This window comes from Acomys minous (assembly GCF_964271855.1).
Source record: "Acomys minous genome assembly, chromosome: 4".
Lineage (NCBI taxonomy): Eukaryota > Metazoa > Chordata > Mammalia > Rodentia > Muridae > Acomys > Acomys minous.
Window position 1 is genome coordinate 109,440,813 of NC_140486.1, and position 22,616 is coordinate 109,463,428.

At 44.1% G+C, this 22,616-nt stretch overlaps 1 protein-coding gene across 1 annotated transcript in view; it reads right to left on the bottom strand.

The window, feature by feature from the left end:
- Positions 1 to 22,616, bottom strand: part of DNER (delta/notch like EGF repeat containing) — a 274,139-nt gene that overhangs the window by 77,136 nt on the left and 174,387 nt on the right. The window contains exons 6-7 of the mRNA XM_084779181.1: positions 22,330 to 22,483; positions 5,718 to 5,831 (exon numbers count right to left, since the gene is read on the bottom strand). Of these exons, the coding sequence (XP_084635307.1) occupies positions 5,718 to 5,831; positions 22,330 to 22,483 (268 nt within the window). The remainder of the gene's footprint in view (positions 1 to 5,717; positions 5,832 to 22,329; positions 22,484 to 22,616) is intronic.

A 22,616-nucleotide genomic window follows, 5' to 3' on the forward strand; every position in this document is an offset into this window, starting at 1 on the left:
GACCTAGAGAAAGGTAAGTATAAATCCCAATTTAAAAACAGAATGCAGGGGCTGGAGAGATGGTTCGGTGGTTGAGAGCTTGTAGGTTTCGGAGAACACAAGTTTGGTTCTCAGCACCCACATCGGACAGCTCACAACAGCCTGCAATTGCAGCTCTGTGGGATCTGCTGTCCTCTTCTGACCTCTTTGGGCATCTGCACTCAGGCTGTTAATGCTTGCTCATTCTCATATGCATATACAAACAATTTAAAATAAATTCATTTTTTAAAGAGGGAATTCAGTAATGAAAGACAAGCATCTTAGACACACACACACACACACACACACACACACACACACACACACGTCAGTGATGATAACACAGCTGTCTCCCTAGTGCCTGATTCTGAGCTGTGGGAAGGGCATTTCAAGAAGGCTGATGTCAAAGGGACGGTCCCCAGGAAGGACTTCACCTCTTAATACCCATTATAGATCAGATGGAGAAAGAGCCTTTAAAGCAAAAGGATGAAGACAGTGGGAGACACTAGCAGCCGTTGATGAAAGGCCTGTCCACAGGACAACCCTGCTCTCCATGGCTTTCTGGATTGAAAAAAAAAAACTATTATGAGCAGATTCAATGACTTTTTTTAAAGGGGAGGGTTCCTTTCTCCAGAATTAAGAATTGAAATAGTAGAGAAGTACAGAAGCTTTTAGATCCAACAAACGATTTCCTTTACTCATTCTTACGGTGGCAAAGATAGCCATAGAAAATAAGCATCAAGGGCGGTTGCACCCACGAACCCATAGCAGTTGCTGCAGCATGCACAAGGCCCATGCAAGCCCAAGCCAGACCAAACACCAGCATGGAGAGTGGAAGTGAATGCAAAATCCCACCCTTAGCCATAGAGCTAATACAAGTACTAGTTGCTGGGAGATGGGGAGTCGGATTTCCGGACTTGATCACGCTCCGGTGGAAGGCCACATCCTAGAATGTTTGGGCAGCATAAATTGGTCTTGGTGGTGCTTTTATGTGCATTGGTGTTTTGCCTGCATGTATGTCTGGGTGAGGTTGTCAGATTCCCTGGAACTGGAGTTGCAGACAGTTGTGAGCTGCCATGTAGGTGCTGGAAATTGAACCTGGGTCTTCTGGAGGAGCAGCCATTGCTCTTAATGGCTGAGCCATCTCTCCAGCCCCCTAGCTTGTTTGCTTATTGTTTGTTTGTTGGGCATAAAGTTGGGTGGATGGGGAAGGGAACATGGGTCTGGGAAGAGATGGTGAGGGTAAATGTGATTAAAATCCATTGTACCATAAAGAACTGATAAAAATAAAAATAATAGGTATCACAGGTGCTGGGACAAGCCCAGCCCATAGCTTGTCCTAGTGTGTACAAAAGCCTGTCTTCAATCCCCAGCACTACATGAACCAGGGGCTCATGAGCACGCGGAAGCCTCTCACTCAGAGGGTGGGAACAGGAGAGTCAGAAGCCCAAAGCCATCTGCAGCTATATAAAGAGCTTGAGGTCATCCTGGGATGTGTATCCTGTCTCAAAATGTATGTACAAAATAAAATAACATCCTAGGATTGGTTTTAAAGACTATATCCAGGTTAAGGTGGTCAGAAAGCACTGGAGCCCAGCCACCTGGGTTCCAGTTTCTGGCTATCTGACCAGAAGCAAGCTATGTGCCCTCTTTTCAGTTTGTTAAATAAAAATATTCATCGTGTGAGCTTCGCGAGAGTGTTGTGAGGATCAAATTGGTGGACAAAGCGATTAGCACCTAAGTGTCCTCCTTTGTGAGTGATTCATTTACCCAGTATTAACCTTGCTAACATGAAGCAGGATCCACAGCTAGGGCAGCTGATGTGAGGAGAATCCTGCACGTACAGGCTCTTTTCAATGGACAAAAATGTTCTACATATTTAGTTACTATCCAACCACCCTAAGAAGAAAGACAGAAATAAAGAAGGATAGAACTGTAGCACTTTCTGGGAAATGGATGCAACCATAGCATCCAGAAGCAAAATAAGCCAGATTCAGAAGCACAAATATCAAGTTAGAGAGAGAGAGACAGAGACAGAGACAGAGACAGACAGAGACAGACACAGAGACACAGAGACACAGAGACACAGAGACGGACAGACAGACAGCTAGATGTCATCAAAGCAGAAGAGGGACTCATTATTTTGGAGTGAGGTAGGCAGTAGAGAGGAGAGATAGGGAAGGGTAGTGGGTACACAAATATAAGCAAAGTACAATGATACTTGCGTATAGGACATTTTTTTTAAAATCTCAATAGAAAAAGAACTGCTTTTTAAAATGCTCATCACCAGGAATGTATTCCTGCTACAAAGCTTCCAGATCTTCCCAAAGCCATCTCAGTCTTCAGTGGTGAGAGATCTCTGAATAAAACCATTGCTGGGATACTCACCCTCACCCTTTCAATGCCTGAGTACCATGGTCTCCACAGCACGGAGCAGGCAAAGGGCCATGGGATGAAGAAGGACCCTAGACCCAGTCCTCAGGCCTTAGACTACTGTAGGTCAATGGCTCCTGTTTGGACTAAGCCAGTTCTTCTTCTTCAGCGGTATCTCACTGGTATGAGTCAAAGGCTGCTCCAACACAAGATCTAGAAAGCCCACGTGTCTCCATTTTTGTTTCCTCCAGCAAAGAACACAACCAGCTAGAAAGTGATGAAAGTCATAGTCCTGTTTCACTGTCTCCTGCCCATCATGGCAATCCTTGCCGAGAGCCCTTGTCTTTTTGTCCCTGAAATTCTCTCATGGGCATCAGCTTCTTGCTTCTTCCCAGAGTCTGTTCTTCAATTCCAGGAAGCCAAAACTACTTCCTGGATTTCTGTAACCATCCCCAGACCTTTCTCCTTATTTCCACTCTCCTCTCTCTCCAAGTTACATTCAATGCTGTCCCAGAATAAAATTATCCAATTACTTGGCTTAAATTTGCCAGTGGTTTAATGGCAATTAATGATGGAGCAATGACAAAAAAAAAAATTCATTGAGAACGGATCCAGCTGCTGAACTGAGCACTTTTATCTGCATCAGATTTTATTTAAAATGAGAGGAGGTGCCTTGAATCCTTGCGCTCGCCCTGTGAAGCACCCATTATCATCTTGTAGATGAGCTACTGAGGCCGCAAAGGTAAAGTAACTTGTCAATGGAATGGAGATAGGTGGAAAAGCTGGACACGAAGCGTAAGCTTCTGCCTCCCTCTGCTCCAGGATGAAGAAGTAGCTCACTGGCAGCCCAGGAGGCCCAGCACACCTCGCCTACCTCCATTTCAACCAACTGCCTCCAAGTCTCACCTTTGACCCTCGGACTTTCAATGAGCTACACTGTACCCAGGAGGGACCCTTTCTGCTTCTGCAACCATCAAGGCTTACTACTTGCACAGTGTCTGACATATAGCAATGACTCAGAAAAGCCTGCCAAGAAGGAAAATGAGATGACTGAGAGTCAAGTCCCTACGTTCTAGCTCAAGTTGTACAGTCTGTCCTCTTTAAGCCTCTGGAGTTTTGTCATACCTTTCTAGTAAATATCAAAGAAATAATAGAGTGCTTGAGGAGTTGCAAAACTCTTCAGCCAAAATCCCATTTGGACCCATAATGTCCTTGAACCTTGACCTTGACTGAAGAAAAAGTCTGGAAGAGGTGGATGGCAACTGACTCATCCTGAGTCGGGAAACAGCTTTGGGAAACTGCAGAGTGTTTGTAGGCAAGCAACATTGGTGCTGCTTGCTCAACCATCAGCCCTGGTGAGCCTCCGACTTTCCCTGTTTGTTGGCACTGCCAACAAAAGACAGGGGGCTCTAAAGAGCAGGCTCACAGATGGGGCACATGGTACCCTTTCACTACGGGAGCCATAGGCATTACCAATACACTAATTTGGGGTTGGAGGCGAAACTCAGCTATCCTACCCAAATCCTACCTAGGTGAGCAGAAACTGAACCCAAGTGCAACTCACGGGAACCCCAGTATTAGAAGGGGGAACAGGCTGTTGGCTAGGGACAGCTGAGGGTGATTCAAAGATGTGGCCTTCTGTAGAGGGTCTATGTTTAACCTCTGCAGAGTGTGAAAGTCTGCGTAGCTGTCTCTGTTATGTCTGTGAATCAGGAGCCTACTTGACAGTTTTAAGCAAGGAAAAACTCTGCCGCTGTGTTGTTCTTACAACGTTAAGGATTTAGAGTAATCCCTCACAGCAGACACAGCAACAAACCATTCCTTAATGCCGAGATCCACCTTCAAGCACCTGGCTGCACTTTTCTAAACAGTAAACCCGTCTTTTACAAGGAAAACGGCCCTAAAGATAGGGCTCTCCGGGTGGCTTAATTTTTCTAAGGCATTATAAAGTTGCTGTAAAGCACAAAGAAGGCAAATTTTATGTTGGATGTTTTTATTGTGAATTTGTATGGGAACTAAAACAAGTCAAGCAAAATGGATTTTTTTTTTTTTTTTGGTTTTTTGAGACAGGGTTTCTCTGTGTAGCCTTGGCTGTCCTGGACTCACTCTGTAGACCAGGCTGGCCTCAAACTCACAGAGATCTACCTGTCTCTGCCTCCCAAGTGCTGGGATTAAAGGCTTGAGCCACCACGCCCAGCTGCAAAATGGAAATTTTGAGTGGAGTTTCATTATCATGCTCTATTTTATTATTCTAATTGACATATATATATATATATATGTATGTATGTATGTATGTATATCATATATGTCAAAATCACCAAAATTTCTAGGTTGTATCTATTACTCAAACATAGTGGTAAAGAGAATGCCTGTTGGACATGACAATGCATGCCTATAATCTCAGCACTCAAGAGGTGGAGGCAGAAGTATCCAGAATCTTCAACTACATAGTTCTAGGCCAGCCTGGGCTACGTAAGAGCATTTCTCAATAAATAAAAGAACAACAAAAGCGAGGGTCATCTTCTGTGCTCCCTCCCCTCCCCCCTTCCGCTCTCTCTCGCATGATCTCACGCTCCCCCACCCCCATATATAGTCTCTTGGGTTTTTTGTTGTTGTTGTTTGTTTGTTTGTTTGTTTTACTTTATTAATTTATTCTTGTTACATCTCAATGGTTATCCCATCCCTTGTATCCTCCCATTCTTCCCTCCCTCCCATTTCCCCCTTATTCCCCTCCCCTATGACCGTTCCTGAGGGGGATTACCTCCCCCTCTATATGATCATAGGGTATCAAGTCTCTTCTTGGTAACCTGCTGTCCTTCCTCTGAGTGCCATCAGGTCTCCCCCTCCAGGGGACATGGTCAAAGTTGAGGCACCAGAGTATGTGAGAAAGTAATATCCCACTCTCCACTCTACTGTGGAGAGTGTTCTGTCCATTGGCTAGATCTGGGTAGGGGTTTAAGGTTTATACTCACTTATATCTGCACATTAGCCCAAGGGGCATGTCCCACGAAAGCCTTCACTTACCAGGAAACTGGGACAGAGAGGAGGACATCCTATTGGGACTCTAGATGAGAGAATCATGGGAGAATGGCAAAGTAGAAGGATCCAGAGGGTCCTAGAAGCCTACAAGTAGAACATTATGATAGGCAGATTTGGGCCCAGGGGTCCCTCTCAAACTAAGGCACCAGCCAAGGACAATACAGGCGGTATATAGTCTCTTGTATGGAGTGTTTAGAAACTTGAAGTACCAAACTGATCCAAAGAGATCTAAAGAGACTTAAAGTGGAAAATGAAAAGCTTTCCACGAGTACTCAATGGCACCTTACCTTCCAGACACTGGCAGGTAAACCCACTGAGGCTGGACACACATGTGGCTCCATTTCTGCATGGGTCTAAGACGCAGTAATCAATCTTGGACTGGCAAAGCTCTCCAGTATAACCTGCAGAAAAAGAAGATGCCATTGAACTCCAAACCCACCAGGGCCACTTTCAAGTTGAAGAAGTCAACCAGAACCCACCCTCGGAAGCAGCGGCCTTGCATAAAGGTGTCTTGCACACTCCTTGATCCTGTGTAGTTTTGTAACCAGAAACTATCATAACATTAGAACATGGTTCAAAATTCACCTACTTGGCAAATTGAGTTTTATATGATTGGAAGTCTCAGAAGTGGAACTGGAATTCCATTGTCCCGAGGATAGTGTCCCTCTGACATAAAGTACCCTGGGACTGAGATGAGGCCAGCTTCCTTGAGTCACCACCATAGGAGAGGCTTTGGATGTTTTTAATGAGTAATATTTAGAACTAAAGGAAGCCACCTGTGTTAATGCTGTACCCTGTGCTCTCATCTTAAAGACAAAGAGATATTATTCTTGGTACTTATTTGGATCATAAATCCAGCTCTCCCTTTTCCATGAAGCCAGCCCCAAGGCAATCTTGTGGGACAGTAACACAATCGCAGGCAAGCGGTGGGAAAAGCCAGCTGTAAATCTCCTGGAACACCTTGGGCAGCCTGAAGGCTTTAAATAAATCCCAGCATTTTAATTCACTTTGAAAACAAAGCCCTCCAGAGAGGCTAAGTTTAAGGAAAATAGCACACTAAAATACTCATCTTACAGTGGGTGATGCTTGAGAAAAATATGGAAATTACACGTTATAAAAAGAAAAAGAAAAGAAAGGTACCCTTGGCTGTGATATTTGAGAGATGGGACCACTGAATAGTCTGGAGAAGATTCCTGTTATAAACTTTAATCAGATGTACCTTTTACACACTTGCAATCATACAGTAGGTTTTTTTTTTTTTTTTTTTGTAAGTTTCCATGGCGGTTTTCACTACATGGACACTTGCCTTTCTGGATTATTAGTTTTGAGAGGCTTTCGTCAGCACACACAGCTGAGACTTGGAAAACTCAATGAATTCACTGAGAGACGATCTGCCTGAGCCCCAGTTACCTGCCAAGTGAGTGTGGAACACAGAGAGTGTATGGAGGCCATCCTGTCAGCACCCGAGCCGACTCCTCCTCACCCACTCCAAAACAAGCCAAGACGTCGCCAGGCACTGACAGGTACAGGAGTGAGACCAGCCTGTGGACTAGAATCCCGAAACCAAGACAAGAGGCTACCTCAGAATTCCAAAGGGAATCTTTCATATGATACCACGGCAAGAATGCATCTTCAAGTGAAAACTCTAGACTCAAAGTGGGAGACAGTGTGCTTGCAAGGGGACTGCGACAAACAACATTTGGCTAAAACCAATGTGTTTACATAGACCATGTATCTATATATCCCTATATCAATAGATAGATAGACAGATAGACAGACAGACAGACAGACAGACAGACAGACAGATAGATAATTCCTCTTCACAGAAACTCTGAGGTCAACACTAGTCAAATCATACATGCACTTCAGTCTCCTAGCCCATCTCCTCTCTTTCACAAATAAGGAAACTGAACATTAGCAAGGTTAAATAATTTGCACAGTCACCAGGGATTAAAACTCCTGGGACCCTTAACACAGCCCTCAGCACTGCTTAAGCACAGGTGGGCCTAAGTCACTAAGCAGCCTAGACGGAAAACAGAAGATGGTAACTCCCACCTTAATCTCAGGCTACAGGGATGCTGAGGCAGGAGTGTCTCAAGTTCCAGGGCAGCCTGGGATACACACTGGCAGCCTCGTTTTAAAAAAGAAGTAAGAGAGATGATACAGAGAAGACTATTTTAATGACCATTGCTTTGAACAACGTGAAATGTCAAACACACTTAAGCATGGAGAGACGAACTCCTAACCCTCCATGGTTGTCTCCTATATTCAAGCCCTGTGAACAGTTCCACATGTCTGAGCCTCCCCGTAAGGATATCTTAAGTTTCATTTCTTCTGTAAATATTTCACTGTGTGTCCTTTACAAAGGGGTATTGTTTTTAAAGATTGATTGTAATGTCCTTGCTAATTAATGTTTAGCTTCATTTATAAACTTAATTAAAACAGTATAAGACTTTTTGTTAGCATATATTAATTATACAGAATAGACTTCATTACATTTTCATATCTGCTTCCATGCTGATCATCTTCAGCTCATTACCCATTCGTTTCCCTCCCACTCCCACTGATCCCAGCTCAAGCTATATGTATTGGTATCAAAGTTTTCTGTTTTAAGAACTACAGTCGTGCGGAAATATACAAATATCCCCATGCACTTGTTATTACAGACCTAAAGACCTGAAGCTGTAAGTGGAATGAATCTGAGGTACAGTCCAATGTGGTCAATACTGTCCACAGGTTTTATAAGTAATCAATCAGAGAAGTCTAATTCAAATTGTACTGTGTTGGGTGTTTGGGCTGCCATAGTGACTTGGGGATCCTGCAGGCATTGAGTTGGTGGCAGCACAGAAGCTCTATGTTACATCAGAATGTCTGATAGAACAGTTCTCAGATGCCAATGTCAGTAGAGGCTCCCTGGTGAGGGGGTCCTCTCTGGGAGAGGCTCCCTGGTGAGGGGGTCTTCTCTAAGAGAAACCCTAGCTCATTCTTTCTTCTCCATGTGCTTTAAAACATCTGCAAATTTTGAAAGTATAAGAAACATAGAAACATTAATTAAAGGGCTATGGGTAAATAGGTGTGTAATCTGAGTAAACTGTTGTATCTACAGATAAAAACAGTGATGGAGGCATGCATTGGGGGAAGAGGGTAAAGAGAAGGCACAGAGAGGCAGGCTGGGATTATGAAGTTACGGGACACAGAGCATCCCTGGCAATGCTGGAAATACATGGTAACTACTACAATCCAAGGACCACTAGTATCTTAGCAACTATAGCCAATGCCCATCTGTCTATGTACAGAGTGGTACTGATGCCTGTCCACACCAGGCTGGTCATGTAGAACCAAGAATTATTGTTGGCCATCTGCGAGTTAGTTACCAGGTGAAACGGGCTACATCATTTCCATTAGCTGGCAAAGGCCAGCTCTGAGAGAAGAGAAGCAGAGCACGAAGACCCACAAGCATGAATTCAGGAAGGAGCTCTTAACCATCAGCAAGACATTTCCTGGGCCTTCAAAGAGTAGCAACTGGATAGAAATTGCCAAACATACCACAAACATATACATGAGTTTCAGGACTGGACACCTAAGGCTGACCCCAAATCATCTTTCCTGAGTTTCCTGATTTTTGTCAGTTTGTTGCATGTTTTAGTTTCCCATAACCAGAGAGTCAAGACTAAGTAAGTGGTTGAGTGATTTGAGTGGATCAAAATATTAAAATCTCCTTGCATTTTCTACGCTGCTGAAAGTTGGTCTGTTCATTAGAGAAGCATCTTGACCAGTCATGGCATTTGCTTGGCCTGTTACAATGGAAACAGATACCCAGAGAAGTGTGCAGATGCTCAAGAATGGCTTGAACGTGCCAATGCTGCAGGGAAGGCAACCTACTGGCTGTCAGGATGTTGTTATAGGTAAATTTGCTCTTACTTCCCTAAGTGAGCATGTGGTTCCTGAAGATCCATGCCAAGCTCCCAAGTGGGCAGTCAACAAAGAAACGCAGGTAATATATGGGAAAGGCGTAGAATCGTGCAGCCTGGGTGTGAGTGCTATTTACACTTTCCTTGAAATGCAGGACAATGACAAGCTTCACACTAGTTTCCAATGAAAGATCTGCACAAACCAACAAGCGAGGATTAGAACTGTGATGGCACTTCTCCTTAGCCAGCGGCATGGCATGCCTCCTTCTGGTGATGTGGCCACAAGCACTAATGGCCAGCCTTCCGCATTACTGCCCCAGCCCTATCGCACGTTTTATATTACCTCTGCCCATACATCACTGTCGCTCAGGACTCCAGTAACAGTTTCCCAGAGCATCGCTTTACACTGGCTTTCTTTCAATGCATCCTCCACACAGAACTAGCCAGAGAAATATAATAAGGTGTAGCTTACTAACTACTACAGTTATGTGTAAAAGTTTTAGAAGAAAACTAGTCAGTGGCTAAAAGGTAGGAAGATGTGGTCTGGCTTCTTCCTCTTTGTCCACTCTCCCCACTGACCACCATGCTGCAACCACTTGGCCTCATTCTGTTCCTAAATTCACCAAACAACTCACATCTGATTCTCATCCGATTAGCATCTGATTCACACTAGCCTGGGATCAAATAAAGATATCGGAAAATACATGATTCAAATAAAAAAAAAATAGCCCTTCTCTATCCAAAGTAGGATAGCATGAACTTACAGAAGACCATCTAATAAACACATCACTGCAGAAAGTTAGAAACCAACTTCGGGGGAGGCTAAGGAAGTGGAGGAAGGGCCAAGATGAAAAGTCCATCTGTAGGACCAGAAAGTAAAGTCAGCGACAACTTAGAAATAAACTATATGACAGAGTAGAAAATAAACTAGAAAGGCAATGAAGCTGCCTCTAGGGGTGATGGCTCAGTCAAGAACAGTGTTTGCCTCACTAGCCTGAGGACCTGAATTCAGATTCCAGTATCTACCTAGAGCGAGGCCCGCTAGTGTATGCCCAGGAATCCAGTGCTGGGGAGGCAGAGACAGTAGGGTCCCTGGAGCTCTCTGGCAGAGATAAACTAATGAGCTCCAGATACCGTGAGAGACTTGGATCAAGAGTTGAGATGGAATAATGATTGAAAAAGACACTTGACATTCACCTGTCACTTCCTCACACATGCATGTGAACACACTCACACTCATACAAACATGTACACATGAGTACAGCACACACAGACACAGACACACACACACACACACACACACACACACACACACACACATACACACTAAATCCAATCAAGCATACAAGGAAGTTAATTAGCTGTGGCCTTAGTCAGGCTCGCAAATAATATCAGAGCATTGAAGTTAGGATTTTTCTTGAACTCGGGGATGCTGAATTGTAAAATCATCAAGGCATTGGGAGACTATGGGCTGAGCATCACATATTGTTGGGAAGGACTAAAAGCAAGATATGACCTGTATGTGTTCATCTTCCTGATAAGGAGAATTGTCCTGGGTGCCCAGTTTTGTGAATCTGCAAACTCCAGCTTACGTGGGTCAAAAACTGAAAACAGCTCAGAACAATAAAGCTTTTCCCTTACTTGCATGGGTTTTAACCCTAGAAAAAGGTAGAAGTATGTTGTGATTGGAATGTAAAATGTCCCCATAGGCCCATCTGTTTGAACACTTGGTCTCCAGATGATGGTTCTGCTTGCTGTAGGAAGCTAATCACCACTTAAGAACTTGGGGGTGGGAGGGTCCACTTCTTGTCTGCTTTCTATGCCCTCCTCTACCAAGATTTGAGGATTTGAAAAGTCCCAGCTATAAGCTTCCACCACTGTAGAGCCAACTATCACCATGCCTTCCCCTCTATGTGGACTGTGTTCCTTCAAACTGTGAACCAAAACAAACCCTTCATCCTTTAATTTGCTTCTGGTCAAGTACTTGGTCACAGAATGAGAAAATTACCTAACGCAGAAAGAACAGCATTTGTCCTGTTCGATCCATGCTGTTGTCACTTTGGGTTTGGGTAAGGCTAACCTGGCATGTGGGAAGGCCAAGGTTACACAGACCATAACTGAAAAGGTGTGGTGTCTGAGAGAATCTGTCAGATATGATTCCAATCACAATGTTAAATTGGGTAACTGAATTTTTTAACTAATGAATTTTAAATTGAAACATGAGGCTGTTAGATCACACTGAGTTGAACAGATCTTAGAAATCACTATTTAAATTGAATTATCCTAACAGAACAAACACAAAGGAAAACTCCTTTTTAATTTTTTTTGCAATTAGTGTGTATGTGTGTACGTGTATGTGTGTGTGTGTGTGTGTGTGTGTGTGTGTGTGTGTGTGTGTGTGTGTGTTGTACACACGCCATAATGTGTTGAGGGAGAGAGTCAGGAAATAATTTGTGAGTCAGTTCTCTCCTTTCCAGCATTTGGATGCTGAGGATGGAACCCAGGTCATCAGGCTTGGCAGCAAATGCCTTTATCCACTGAGCCATTTTGTTGTCCCACAAAAGAATTTTTTTGGTAGTCTTCTCTGGCACACAGTCCACTTTAGAACATCTGATACCTCAGCCGGGTCACTCTGTATGGCTGTTGACTTGGACTCTGCATTCTTTTGGGACTTCCCCGCCCATTAAATCTAAGCTCAGAAGCCACCAGCTTGGACCTGGAGCTCTGGCCCTCCTTTATCTTAAACTTGTCACCATGTGCACATATATATTGCTTCCACACCTACCAGACCCTAAGAGCAGCCTTTATCCCCAGAACCCATGCCCCAACCCCCTCTCCTTACCACTACCCGATATGACTTTCTCATCCATCCACTTTTAAGTCCATGAATGGCGTTTGCCTCACACATGCATTCTCAATTCTTTGAGAATCATAACTTTGTCTTACTATCTCTAGACCATCATAACTTAAGGCATTCTCCAGCACAAATAATTATTCGAAGAACTAGTCCATTTATTTAAGGTTTTCCCCTAAAATCATTGCACCTTTTGTTTTGTTTTGTTTTTTTGTTTTTTTAATATATTTTATTAATTTATTCATACTACATCTCAATTGTTATCCCATCCCTTGAATCCTCCCATTCCTCCCTCTCTCCCATTTTCCCCTTACTCCCCTCCCCTATAACTGTGACTGAGGGGGACTTCCTCCCCCTGTATATGCTCATAGGGTATCAAGTCTCTTCTCGGTAGCCTGCTGTCCTTCCTCTCTTCACTAATCATTGCACCTTTTAACTAAGATTTTTGCCTATCCCAAAGCAATGATACCCAGAAGCTGGATAGATAAATATTCTTTCCACTCCTTTCTTCTAATGGACATTAAAAGAAACACACAGCTGGGGTTTTGTTTCTTTGTTTGTTTGTTTGCTCGTTTGTTTTTGTTCTTTTAATATCTCACAAAATATACTGTAGCAGTTTGAATGAGACTGCCCCCTGTAGGCTCATATACTTGGAAGATTAGTCCACAGTTGAACTGTACTGTTAGGGGAGGATTAGGAGGTGTGGGAGGAGGTGCATCGATGTGTGTGAGCTCACACCAGGCCCAGTGGCACTGCTCACACCAGGCCCAGTGGCACTGCTCACACCAGGCCCAGTGGCACTGCTCACACCAGGCCCAGTGGCACTGCTCACACCAGGCCCAGTGGTACTGTCCCTGCCCGCTGCCTATCAGTGTGTGAAGCTCTCAGGTCCCTCTTGAGCATCCTCTCTTTCTGTTTCCCTTTATGATGATAAGGACTGGATCTCTGACACCGTGAACCAGCCCCGGATTAAATGCTTTCTTTTTATAAAAGTTGCCTCAGTCATTGTGTCTCTTCACCGCAAGAGACCAGTGACTAAGACATATACCATCAAAAATCACCTTGCTTCTTGCCGGGCCACCTGCGAACCTCAGTCTTGCTTCTCTAGCTAAGACTCTGTCAGTCCAACCACTCCCTGCAACGCGACAAATTAACATGGCTGAAACAGAACTCACCACCCTTTTTCTGCCTCAACATCCCCTGATCAGGTTAGATGCTAGTTGGTTAGGTTCTCAAAGGGACTCATTCGGCCCTGCCCAGGGTCAACTGGAATGTCTGGTGACACTGCTGAATGTCTGATCCCTAGGGACACTACTAACATCTAGCGGGTACTGAGTACCACCAAACATCCTTAAACTATGACCAGTCTCCACCACAAAGAACCATCTGGTCTAAAATGACCCTATTCCAGGGCTAGAAACCCACAGTCAGAGGGATGTTATCCTTTCATACTGAAAATCATTAATTTCATACTCCTGCTGCTGCACAGAACTACTCATTTCTGCATGAAAGAGAGAAGAGAGAGAGAGAGAGACAAGGGGAATGTTCAAAGCATTTTGGATAATCAGAACCCTAGGAGGAGTGCCTTATAATATCTGCAAACCAGAGACCTCTTTAAAGCACACGATTTGACCTTAAGAACTATGTTACTGAGGAACTTACCATTGAGAAAATTCAGAATAAAGCAACTGGTTCCAAATGGGCAGCTTGGAAATACTTTCCGGGAGCAACAGGCTTTCTTGTTTTATTTAGAGAACATTCTAAGGTAACAAAGCTCTAAGGAACCAGGTGACCCCGGGGATACACAAGGGTGCCATCAGAGCCGAGTAGAGCACCTGGGAAAGCTCTAGCCTGAGCCTCGGTGCTTTTATAGAAGTCTGAGCATGAGTAATGTCAGGGGAGAGAAAGTGCTTATGACAGGAGTATGTGCCCTGGTGGAGAGCTGTTCATGACAGAAACATCAGGCAGAAGGTGGCCATGTGGGTTTAAGGAAAGCATCAGATTATAAATCCATTCACCAGGTATTAACAAATTACATGATATCTAATATATCTTTGGAAAACTTGATTTTATAATATTTTATATTTTGGTATAAAAAATGCATCGTAAAATTTAGTGCTATAGAGAAAAAGAATGGCTGTTCCCCTTTGGTGTTAAAATGACTGATAGAAAACTATAGCTAAATGGTACCTTTTGACTTGAACAGCATGACAAATTGTACCCCACCCGCACAGCTGTCATTATAACCCCACTGTCTGACCCCTTTATGTGAAAGAAACCTCTCAGAGGTCAAGGACAAATCACATATATGTAAGAAAAGTTGCCTAAATGAATCAGACTATTTTAAAAGCAATTTATCAATGATATCTTTTTTTATTTTTTTGAAAAATTCACCTTCCTTCGCAGCACAATTGTTTATACATAAGAAGCTTATTGCACAATTCTTCTACTGAGATGAAAAACATTGCCCTTGCTGCTTTGGCTCTGTGAGGGGGAATCTAATTGTTTCTTTGGAGCACTGTTCTGAAAGCTGCCAAGGTGGAAACTGAAGCGAGATCTATTTTTAGCATGCCTGGTCTTTTTATAATCAGGCCTGTGCAGTGGAGTGAAGCTGTGGGACCTGAATGGAGCCTCGTGCTACCAAGGGGGCCCACCTGCCTCAGACCTTACCCTCTGGGGTCTGAGCGGCCGGTGCCAGAGCCTCAGCCACAGCTGTGGAGATGCAGTGCCTAATATTAGCACACTGGACAATAAGTCAGTAGCAGAGATCTGTGTGCCATCAAGATGTCCCATCTTGGTGCATGAAATCTCAATGTGGGAAGGCAGAAATTATTCAGAGGGGGGGAGAGAGAGAGAAGAGAGAGAGAGAGAGAGAGAGAGAGAGAGAGAGAGAGAGAGAGAGAGAGACGGACAGACACACAGACAGAGCAAGACAGAGATAGAGAGACAGACAGACAGAGAGAGAGACAGAGAGAGAGAGAGGGGGGAGGGAGGGAGGGAGGGAGAGATGGACTGGCAGGAGAAAACCAAACATATCTGGACAAATGTAAACCTATGTTAAGAAACAAAGGTAAAGAAAAAAAGAAAGATATATATGGCTTGCGAAAGGCAAATCAGTAAACATAATTAAAATTGGAACATGTGACATGAATGAAAGCTTGAAAGAAAAGCTTGGCATTCTGCAAAATTAAAAAACTTAGTCTCAAGGTTTGAAAGAAAAGAACTACATCCAATAACCAAATATGCAGGAAGTAGAGAGCAGAAAGACTAGTGGTTTAAAAAACTGAAGGGTCAAGCATGGAAAGGCTATACTCAGCTGAGTGGGCTCATCCGTCACGGTCAAATTGAGGATAAAGGTTCCTAGCTCTCAAGACAGAGATCAGATCTGAGAAGCAGGTACCAAGTCTGTCAAATGTGCCTTTAAATCCACAGCAGCTTGCACAGGGCTGGGCACTAGTGTGTCTTAAGTGGCTCTGTGCTTCGTGAATGGATGAAATACAGCGGATATGAGCTCCAGTTCTTCACGGGCGATTTACAACAGTGGTCCTCTATGTGTGCTCAGCATTAGCATCACCTGGGAATACCCATCCAATGGCTAGTGAGCAGCAGCATCCTTCATCTGCCCAGACAGGAACCCCAGGTGGGCCAAGAGCCTAAGAACTCATTCGAGGGTGGCAGGATGGTTCAGTGGGTAAGCCACTTGCTGAACAAGTGTGAAGAGTTCAGAGTCTCCAGAACTCATACAGCCTGTTGAGGTGGCGTGTATCTATACTGCTGTGCTCCAACTTTGAGGCGGAATGTGGGGGTGGGAGGATTTCCAGAAGCTCAAGAAGCAACTAGCCACGTGTGCACAGTGGCTAACAACGAGAGGCTTTGCCTCAAACATAGTAGAAGATAAGCAGTGACACCTGAGGTGCCCTCTGACCTACACACACACACACACACACACACACACACACACACACACACACACACACACACCATTCTCAAAACAAATATAAACATTAAATTTTTAAAATAAGCCTTCTAGATTATTCTGACATGGTATATCTCCTAACTACAGAAGTGACCAACAAACATATAAAGCACGAATGTTATTCATTTAAGAGTTGTGTATATAATTCAGATTATGGAAGGGGTAAGTGTAACAGGCCCCAAGACCTTAGCACAACTGACACCATGATGGAAGAAGTACCATTCAGCCTGTAAGACTCAGCACGTACTGAGCACCACCTGCCAAAAGTAAAACAAAGGCCTAGTGCATCAAAGTCCATAGTTTGGGCAATGTCCCTAAATGACCTAACCTTGCTTGTTGGTGTCTGTACTTCTGCTTCTAGCTAATTGTTCTAGTTAACTGAAGTGTGCCAAGCCAGAATGTGATGTTTGTGCCTAAAAGCTCACCACGAGGAAGGCTTGGAACTGTACTCAGATCCCGAACATCCAGTGTAGTCACCAGCCAGCTAATAAAGACGCTCTATTGGCTTGAACCTGCATCTGAGTAGACTCCTCCGATGGATACTTCCGGGCTAGATGATATTCAAGAGCCAAGAAAAGAGCTCTCAAACCCAGGCTCAGGATGGAGGCGATGGAGAAAGGAATTCTGTTCTTCATCTTTCTCTTCTATCAATGTCCAAGGTAAGGCAGAGAGGTGTCCCATATGGGCCACCCACTCATCCTGTGTGTGTGTGTGTGTGTGTGTGTGTGTGTGTGTGTGTGCCCATCTGTGTGCAGGTGAATGTTGTATGCATACATATTTATGTATATTGCACTCCATTTCCACAAGTACAAAGATGGAATATATAGGCTTATCAACATGAATATATATACACATGTGTTTGTATATGTATGTTGTATTCTCATTCACTCTTTCCAGATCAATACTGTTGCTCTGTTTCTTAAGTACACTTAAGATCAGAGGAGCTAAGTAGAGTTTACTGATGACTGTGAAATTCAAAGAGGACGGCCAACTACAAATCTCAGGCTCTCAATCAGCATGTGTCTTTTCTCCTGCTCTCATGAAATTTTAAGAAGCCCATGAGGGCCAACAGACCAACGCTGAAGCAGGGGCAGTATGCAGCCTGGCTCTTACTGTATCATCAGAGCAATCACCGAACTGTGGCTGCTATCCTTCAACCCTAATTTGGATAGAGACCCGTGGAGATCAAAGCATTTCCCCAAGGTCATGAAAACACGTAAACAAAGAAAACAACACTGGAGCACTGGCTTTGTTTGCCCTTCTCAGCCCAGAGCCTCTCTTCAGTCATCCCAGGCCTGAGCTTCCCAAGTATCACAAGCAGCCATGAACAAAGCAAGATGGAATGTAGGAAGGCTGTGGCTTGTCACCATTACTCAGGCGGCAGATGACGGCAGTTTGAATCAGGGCTGTAGCGGTGGAATCGGAAGAAAGAGTCAGATAGGGAATCGTCATAAATAAGGCGACTTGGTGACTGGCCAGGGATAAATGATAGAAAGGCAGAGCCATCAAGGTCCGGCATCCAGCCTAAGGAATGAGGGAGGCGAGCGCCAGCGGGAGTGAGCAGATGCATCAATGCCAAGTCCAATAATGCTGCCAGAGCTGAGGTGAGAGGCCAGACTGGAAAAAGGTCTGGAAGCCATCCTCGTGGTGACAGCTCAGAATGAGAAATTGCTACCAAAAGCCCAGGAGACTGTGGGGTGGGGTGTGAGGTCTTGTGAGAACTCAGGAGAATGGACACAACGCAGGGCTCTGCAAACCACACGGGGAACGCTTCTGAAGAGATTAGCGCTGTGGGCAGAGAGAGGACTAGGGAGGAGATGCCGCTGACCACTGACCCTGGAGATGTAGCTCCAGGAAACAGATGTGACGTGGGCAAGCAGGTGATCTCATTTAGGCTCAGTGAGTACCAGAGGCAAAGAAAGAGGGGAGGAGAGGGGAAGCAGCGTGGAAATTGGAGAGCAAGAGAAAGAAAGAAGGGAGAGGAGAGAAGCGAAACACGGGGAAGCAGTGATGATTTGACGCAATCTTTTTATTTCCACTATTAACTTATTTACTTTACATCCCGATCAGAACTTCTCCTCCCAGTTCCTCCCTCTCCTCTTCCCTCCCTCCTGATATGTCCCTCTCTCTCTTCTGAGAGATGGAGACCTCCTATGGCTATCAATATACCTTGGCATATCAAGTAGGACTGGGCGTATCATCTACTGAGGCTAGACGAGGCGGTCCAGTTAGGGGAAAGGCAGGCAACTCTCTATCTCTTTGCCTTTTACTTCTTCATTGACCCTATCACACCTTGCTTCTTTCTGTTCACCACATACACGTACACATACACACAAATACACATGTATGCACACATAGAGGCAACATAGCACACACATACATGCCTGTGGTCTAGCCATCTCCACTCCTAAACTATGACCTCAGTGTGCACAAAGACTTCAATGGTTATATCCACAGAACCCAGACAACATCTGGCATGTAGCAAGCATTTGCTCAATAACTACAGAATGAATGGATGAACTTTGCATAAGCCTTTACTTTAAAAATGAGGAGACCTGACAGGGCTTTAAGGAAAGCTGGGAGGGTCACATAGCCAGCAAGTCAGGAAGACCCACTTGATACACCCTTTGAGCCACATCATCTTGGTTTTTGTCACCACTTAGTTCCAGCTGGTGCCATCACCAGTCCTGAGAGAGACAATGCCACTAGGGGTGATGCATTCATGCTGGTCAGAACCACTGGTACCTACTGCCATACAGAGTGAATGGAAAACTGAGGAGCTACTGGTGCACAGAGAAAAGCTCTCTAACTCAAATGTGGGCACAGAGCGATGGGGCTGCATCTCAATGTCTCCAACAGGCCTTGTGACCTTGGATGTGTCCTTCAGCCTGCAGACTTCACACAAATAGAAAGACCTGAACGTTTCCTAAAGCCTAAACATTGAAGTGCTTGTCTTTAAACAGAGCACTGTCATCTCCTGACATACACTCATTGGGTTGTGAGTGAGAACTCACAGTAGATGCTGGGTTTGTCCCCAGGCACAGGCATCCACATCACGGGCACTGACCCCTCCAGTCATCCGTATTTCTGAGGTAAAGGGAGATGGGCCAATGTGCTACACTTGCCTCAGCAATGATAACTTCTTAAAAATAGTCCAAAATCACCGATTAGTCAGAACCATGTGGGGCTTTAAAGCATTACGGAAATACTTTGCAAGGCGCTAATAATATTTTGGCAGCGGCAGCTGTGAGTGTGTATCCCAGCTATTCTTCTCAGGAAGAAAAAAAGAAAGAGAGAAAGAAATGGTTCCTTTGAGGAAAAAAAATATATATACTCTTGACGTTAGAAGGCTTTAATATGATAAATCCTGGTTTAAAAAGCTAAATTTCATTTTAGTTATGCATTTCCTGTCTGCTACCAAGCATGGGCTTGGCATGGTAGAGAGAGTTGCCTGTGCTCCTTCCCCAGAGCCAGGCAGGCCCAAGATCCAAAGAGAGCTGAGTTATCAATGCAAATCAGAAGGCCCACATGGGACCAACGGGAGACTATCAAGAACTTTTAAAAAAAGCCTGATTCAAGTCATTCCAAGTTCAGAAACCTCCTGTTCGATTCTCCTGCAGTAATTGATAGCTTCAGTGGCCTTCTTTTTTGAAAATATGGCCAGTTTCAAGAGAAATATCATTCATGCTAATAACATTTTCCCCATAATACAAGTTTTAACAATAATATGGAACTCATTTCCATTTTTCTCACACACAGATACGGCTTTTTCTCAAAACCAGGACTTTTCTCAACAAGTAGACAAGTCCTGCTTACAAGCTATTCTTTCAAAAATCAAATGAAAACAAAAAAAAAAAAAATACAAGAGTTTGTTATTGAATCAACTCAAATTCTAATCTACTATATTCATAATCTCTAGATTATCCATGAATCAAAAAGAATAAAAAACTCTCATAAGCCATAACTGTCTGCACAAAACCTTCAGAAAACCAATCCAGCCCATATTCTAGCACAGGTAGTAAGGCCACGTGCCTCACTGAGGGCGCGGTTGGCAGTTGATCGCTACCAGGGGAAGGAGACTCATTCATTTGGTGGAGGATGTGGCCACTGTGTATACGGGCAGACTAAGTGGGCTTAGTGGAATATTTTTTACAGAGCACGAAAGACTATGTACTTGAGAGGTGATCGTGCGCTGGGGGAACTGAGTGGGGTGTGAATGGGAAATGGGTACAATTATATTCCATTATATGAAGAAATAAAATTATCAAAGAATTCTTAAAAACTTTTAAATAGCTTCTGCAACATATTTGAAAACCCCACTATACAACAACAAGCTCCCATCGATCGGATGAGTTTTCCAAAGGTGAACAACTTCACATGGGCAGACAGGGCCTCAAAACATGATGTACGCGCCAGCGAGATCCTTCACTTCATTTTGAAATCTGTTTAATCTGTGAACTATGTACCATGACACCCAGATGCAAACATGGCATTCCTTAAACATGTGGGGGAGGGGCGTGAGACATAATGTGCAGCAAATAGTACACCTGCCTTGTTAAAAAGCAGTGCACTAAAACAACTTATAGCTGTTGACAAGTATGGTCTATGAAATAGCTCTGGTTTTAATAGAAGAAATAAGATACCAGAAACAAGAAAACAGTGTCTTAAATGGGGAATAAGATGTGTTAACTATAAAAGCAAAGTCTATCTACCACAGTGCAAGAACAATGACGTCAAACAAACCGTGGAGTCATGACTCCAAATAACTCCTTCCTCCTTGAGCTTTTCCCTTGGGTATCTTTGTTAAAGCAAGATAAAACTGACTGCTACAGGGGGCTGAAATAGAAGACACTTGAGGGGGCTGGAGAGATGGATCACTGGTTAAGAGCACTGACTGCTCCTCCAGAGGCCCTAAGATCAATTCCCAGCAACCACATGGTGGCTCACAAGCATTTATAATGTGATCTGATGCCCTCTTCTGGCCTGCAGTGTTACATGCAGATAGAGCACTCATACCTAAAGTAAATAAATCTTTTTCTAAAAAGGAAGGGAAAACAATGTAGAAATAAAGGCAAGGGGCCCCTAGGATTACTTGTAGAAGACTGGCTGGAAGACAGGAAGGTGAGCTGTGTAGAGCAAGGGTCCTGAGTTCAATCTGGGGATGCCATTAGCTGAGGGTGGCCTGGGACAACCACAGAGAGATGCCACGGTGTCATTCAGACAATCCCGTTGGAAGGGAATCTAACCCAGAGATACAAATGTAGGTAACATCATGGTTCAAATAAATGACATTGTTCCGTGGACACTGACATGAAAGGATGCGGGCAATCAACCTGCAAATAGCCTGAAAGTGCAAATTATAGAACAGACTACTTACAACAATTTTTAGAAATGTGTATGTAGAAAAATAGTATCATCTGACCTACCATACACACACACACACACACACACAAACACACACACACAGAGTAATCTGATGAATGTACCAAATTATTAACTGATTGTTAAGATTCTATTAAGTTTGGGTTAGAATAAGTAAGCATCCCCATTTTCAGTTCATAAACTTCTGCACTGTGGGTTGTGTCTCACACAGTGAGTATCTCATCTCTATGACTCCCATCTCTCCATCCCAGTCTCCAATGTCACCATCACCTCCCTCATCCCAAGCACCTCACAGTGGCAACAGAATGAGATGCAAAGGAGTAGTGGGACTTGAGTTGTGCACACGGCAAGAGAGAAGCTTAATATCTTCCCACTGCTTTACAGCAGCATCAAGACGCTCAGATGCTCAGAGAATTTCAAGTCTCCAGTTCCATTCAAGAACACTCCACACCAGTCAAGACTTGCCCTGTGATGGAGAGCAGCCAACCGGAAGCTCAGGCTGGGGAACGCACACAAACAACCGGAAACGACTACAAACAGGAGGCTCAGGTTCCTGTGCAACAACGGATACATCCTAACATGCTAAAGCTAGCCAAGGGATTCATTTAGCCCGTTTAGCACTTCCTTCCTCCAGTCCTTAAGTACATGCCGTCTGACAAGTTCAAACGAGAGCCCTTTGTCCAGCATCTGGACAAAGTATTGTTTGCCCATCCACACTTGCTGCACGTACGTTCTCCAGAGCAGCAGCCACTGGCCACTGACTAAGTAAAGCTTACCGGGAAGGCAAAGGCACGTGAAATTGCTCCCATCCTGCTTCTCATTTGCATCAACACAGCTCGCCTCGTTCTGGCAGGGTTTCCTCTGGCAGGCGTCAAACTCTTCACAGAACGTGCCAATGTATTGGTCCTCGCAGGTGCAGGAAAAGGTTGCCTAGGACACAAAAATACAAAGTACGTTATACCTGAACGCAATACTCTAAAACACATGCATGCTTTGGGCGAAAGTGAACCTTCAAAAGTCCTGTGTCCTTTTTGATGTTGAGTGATTTCATCACCCAATTTTC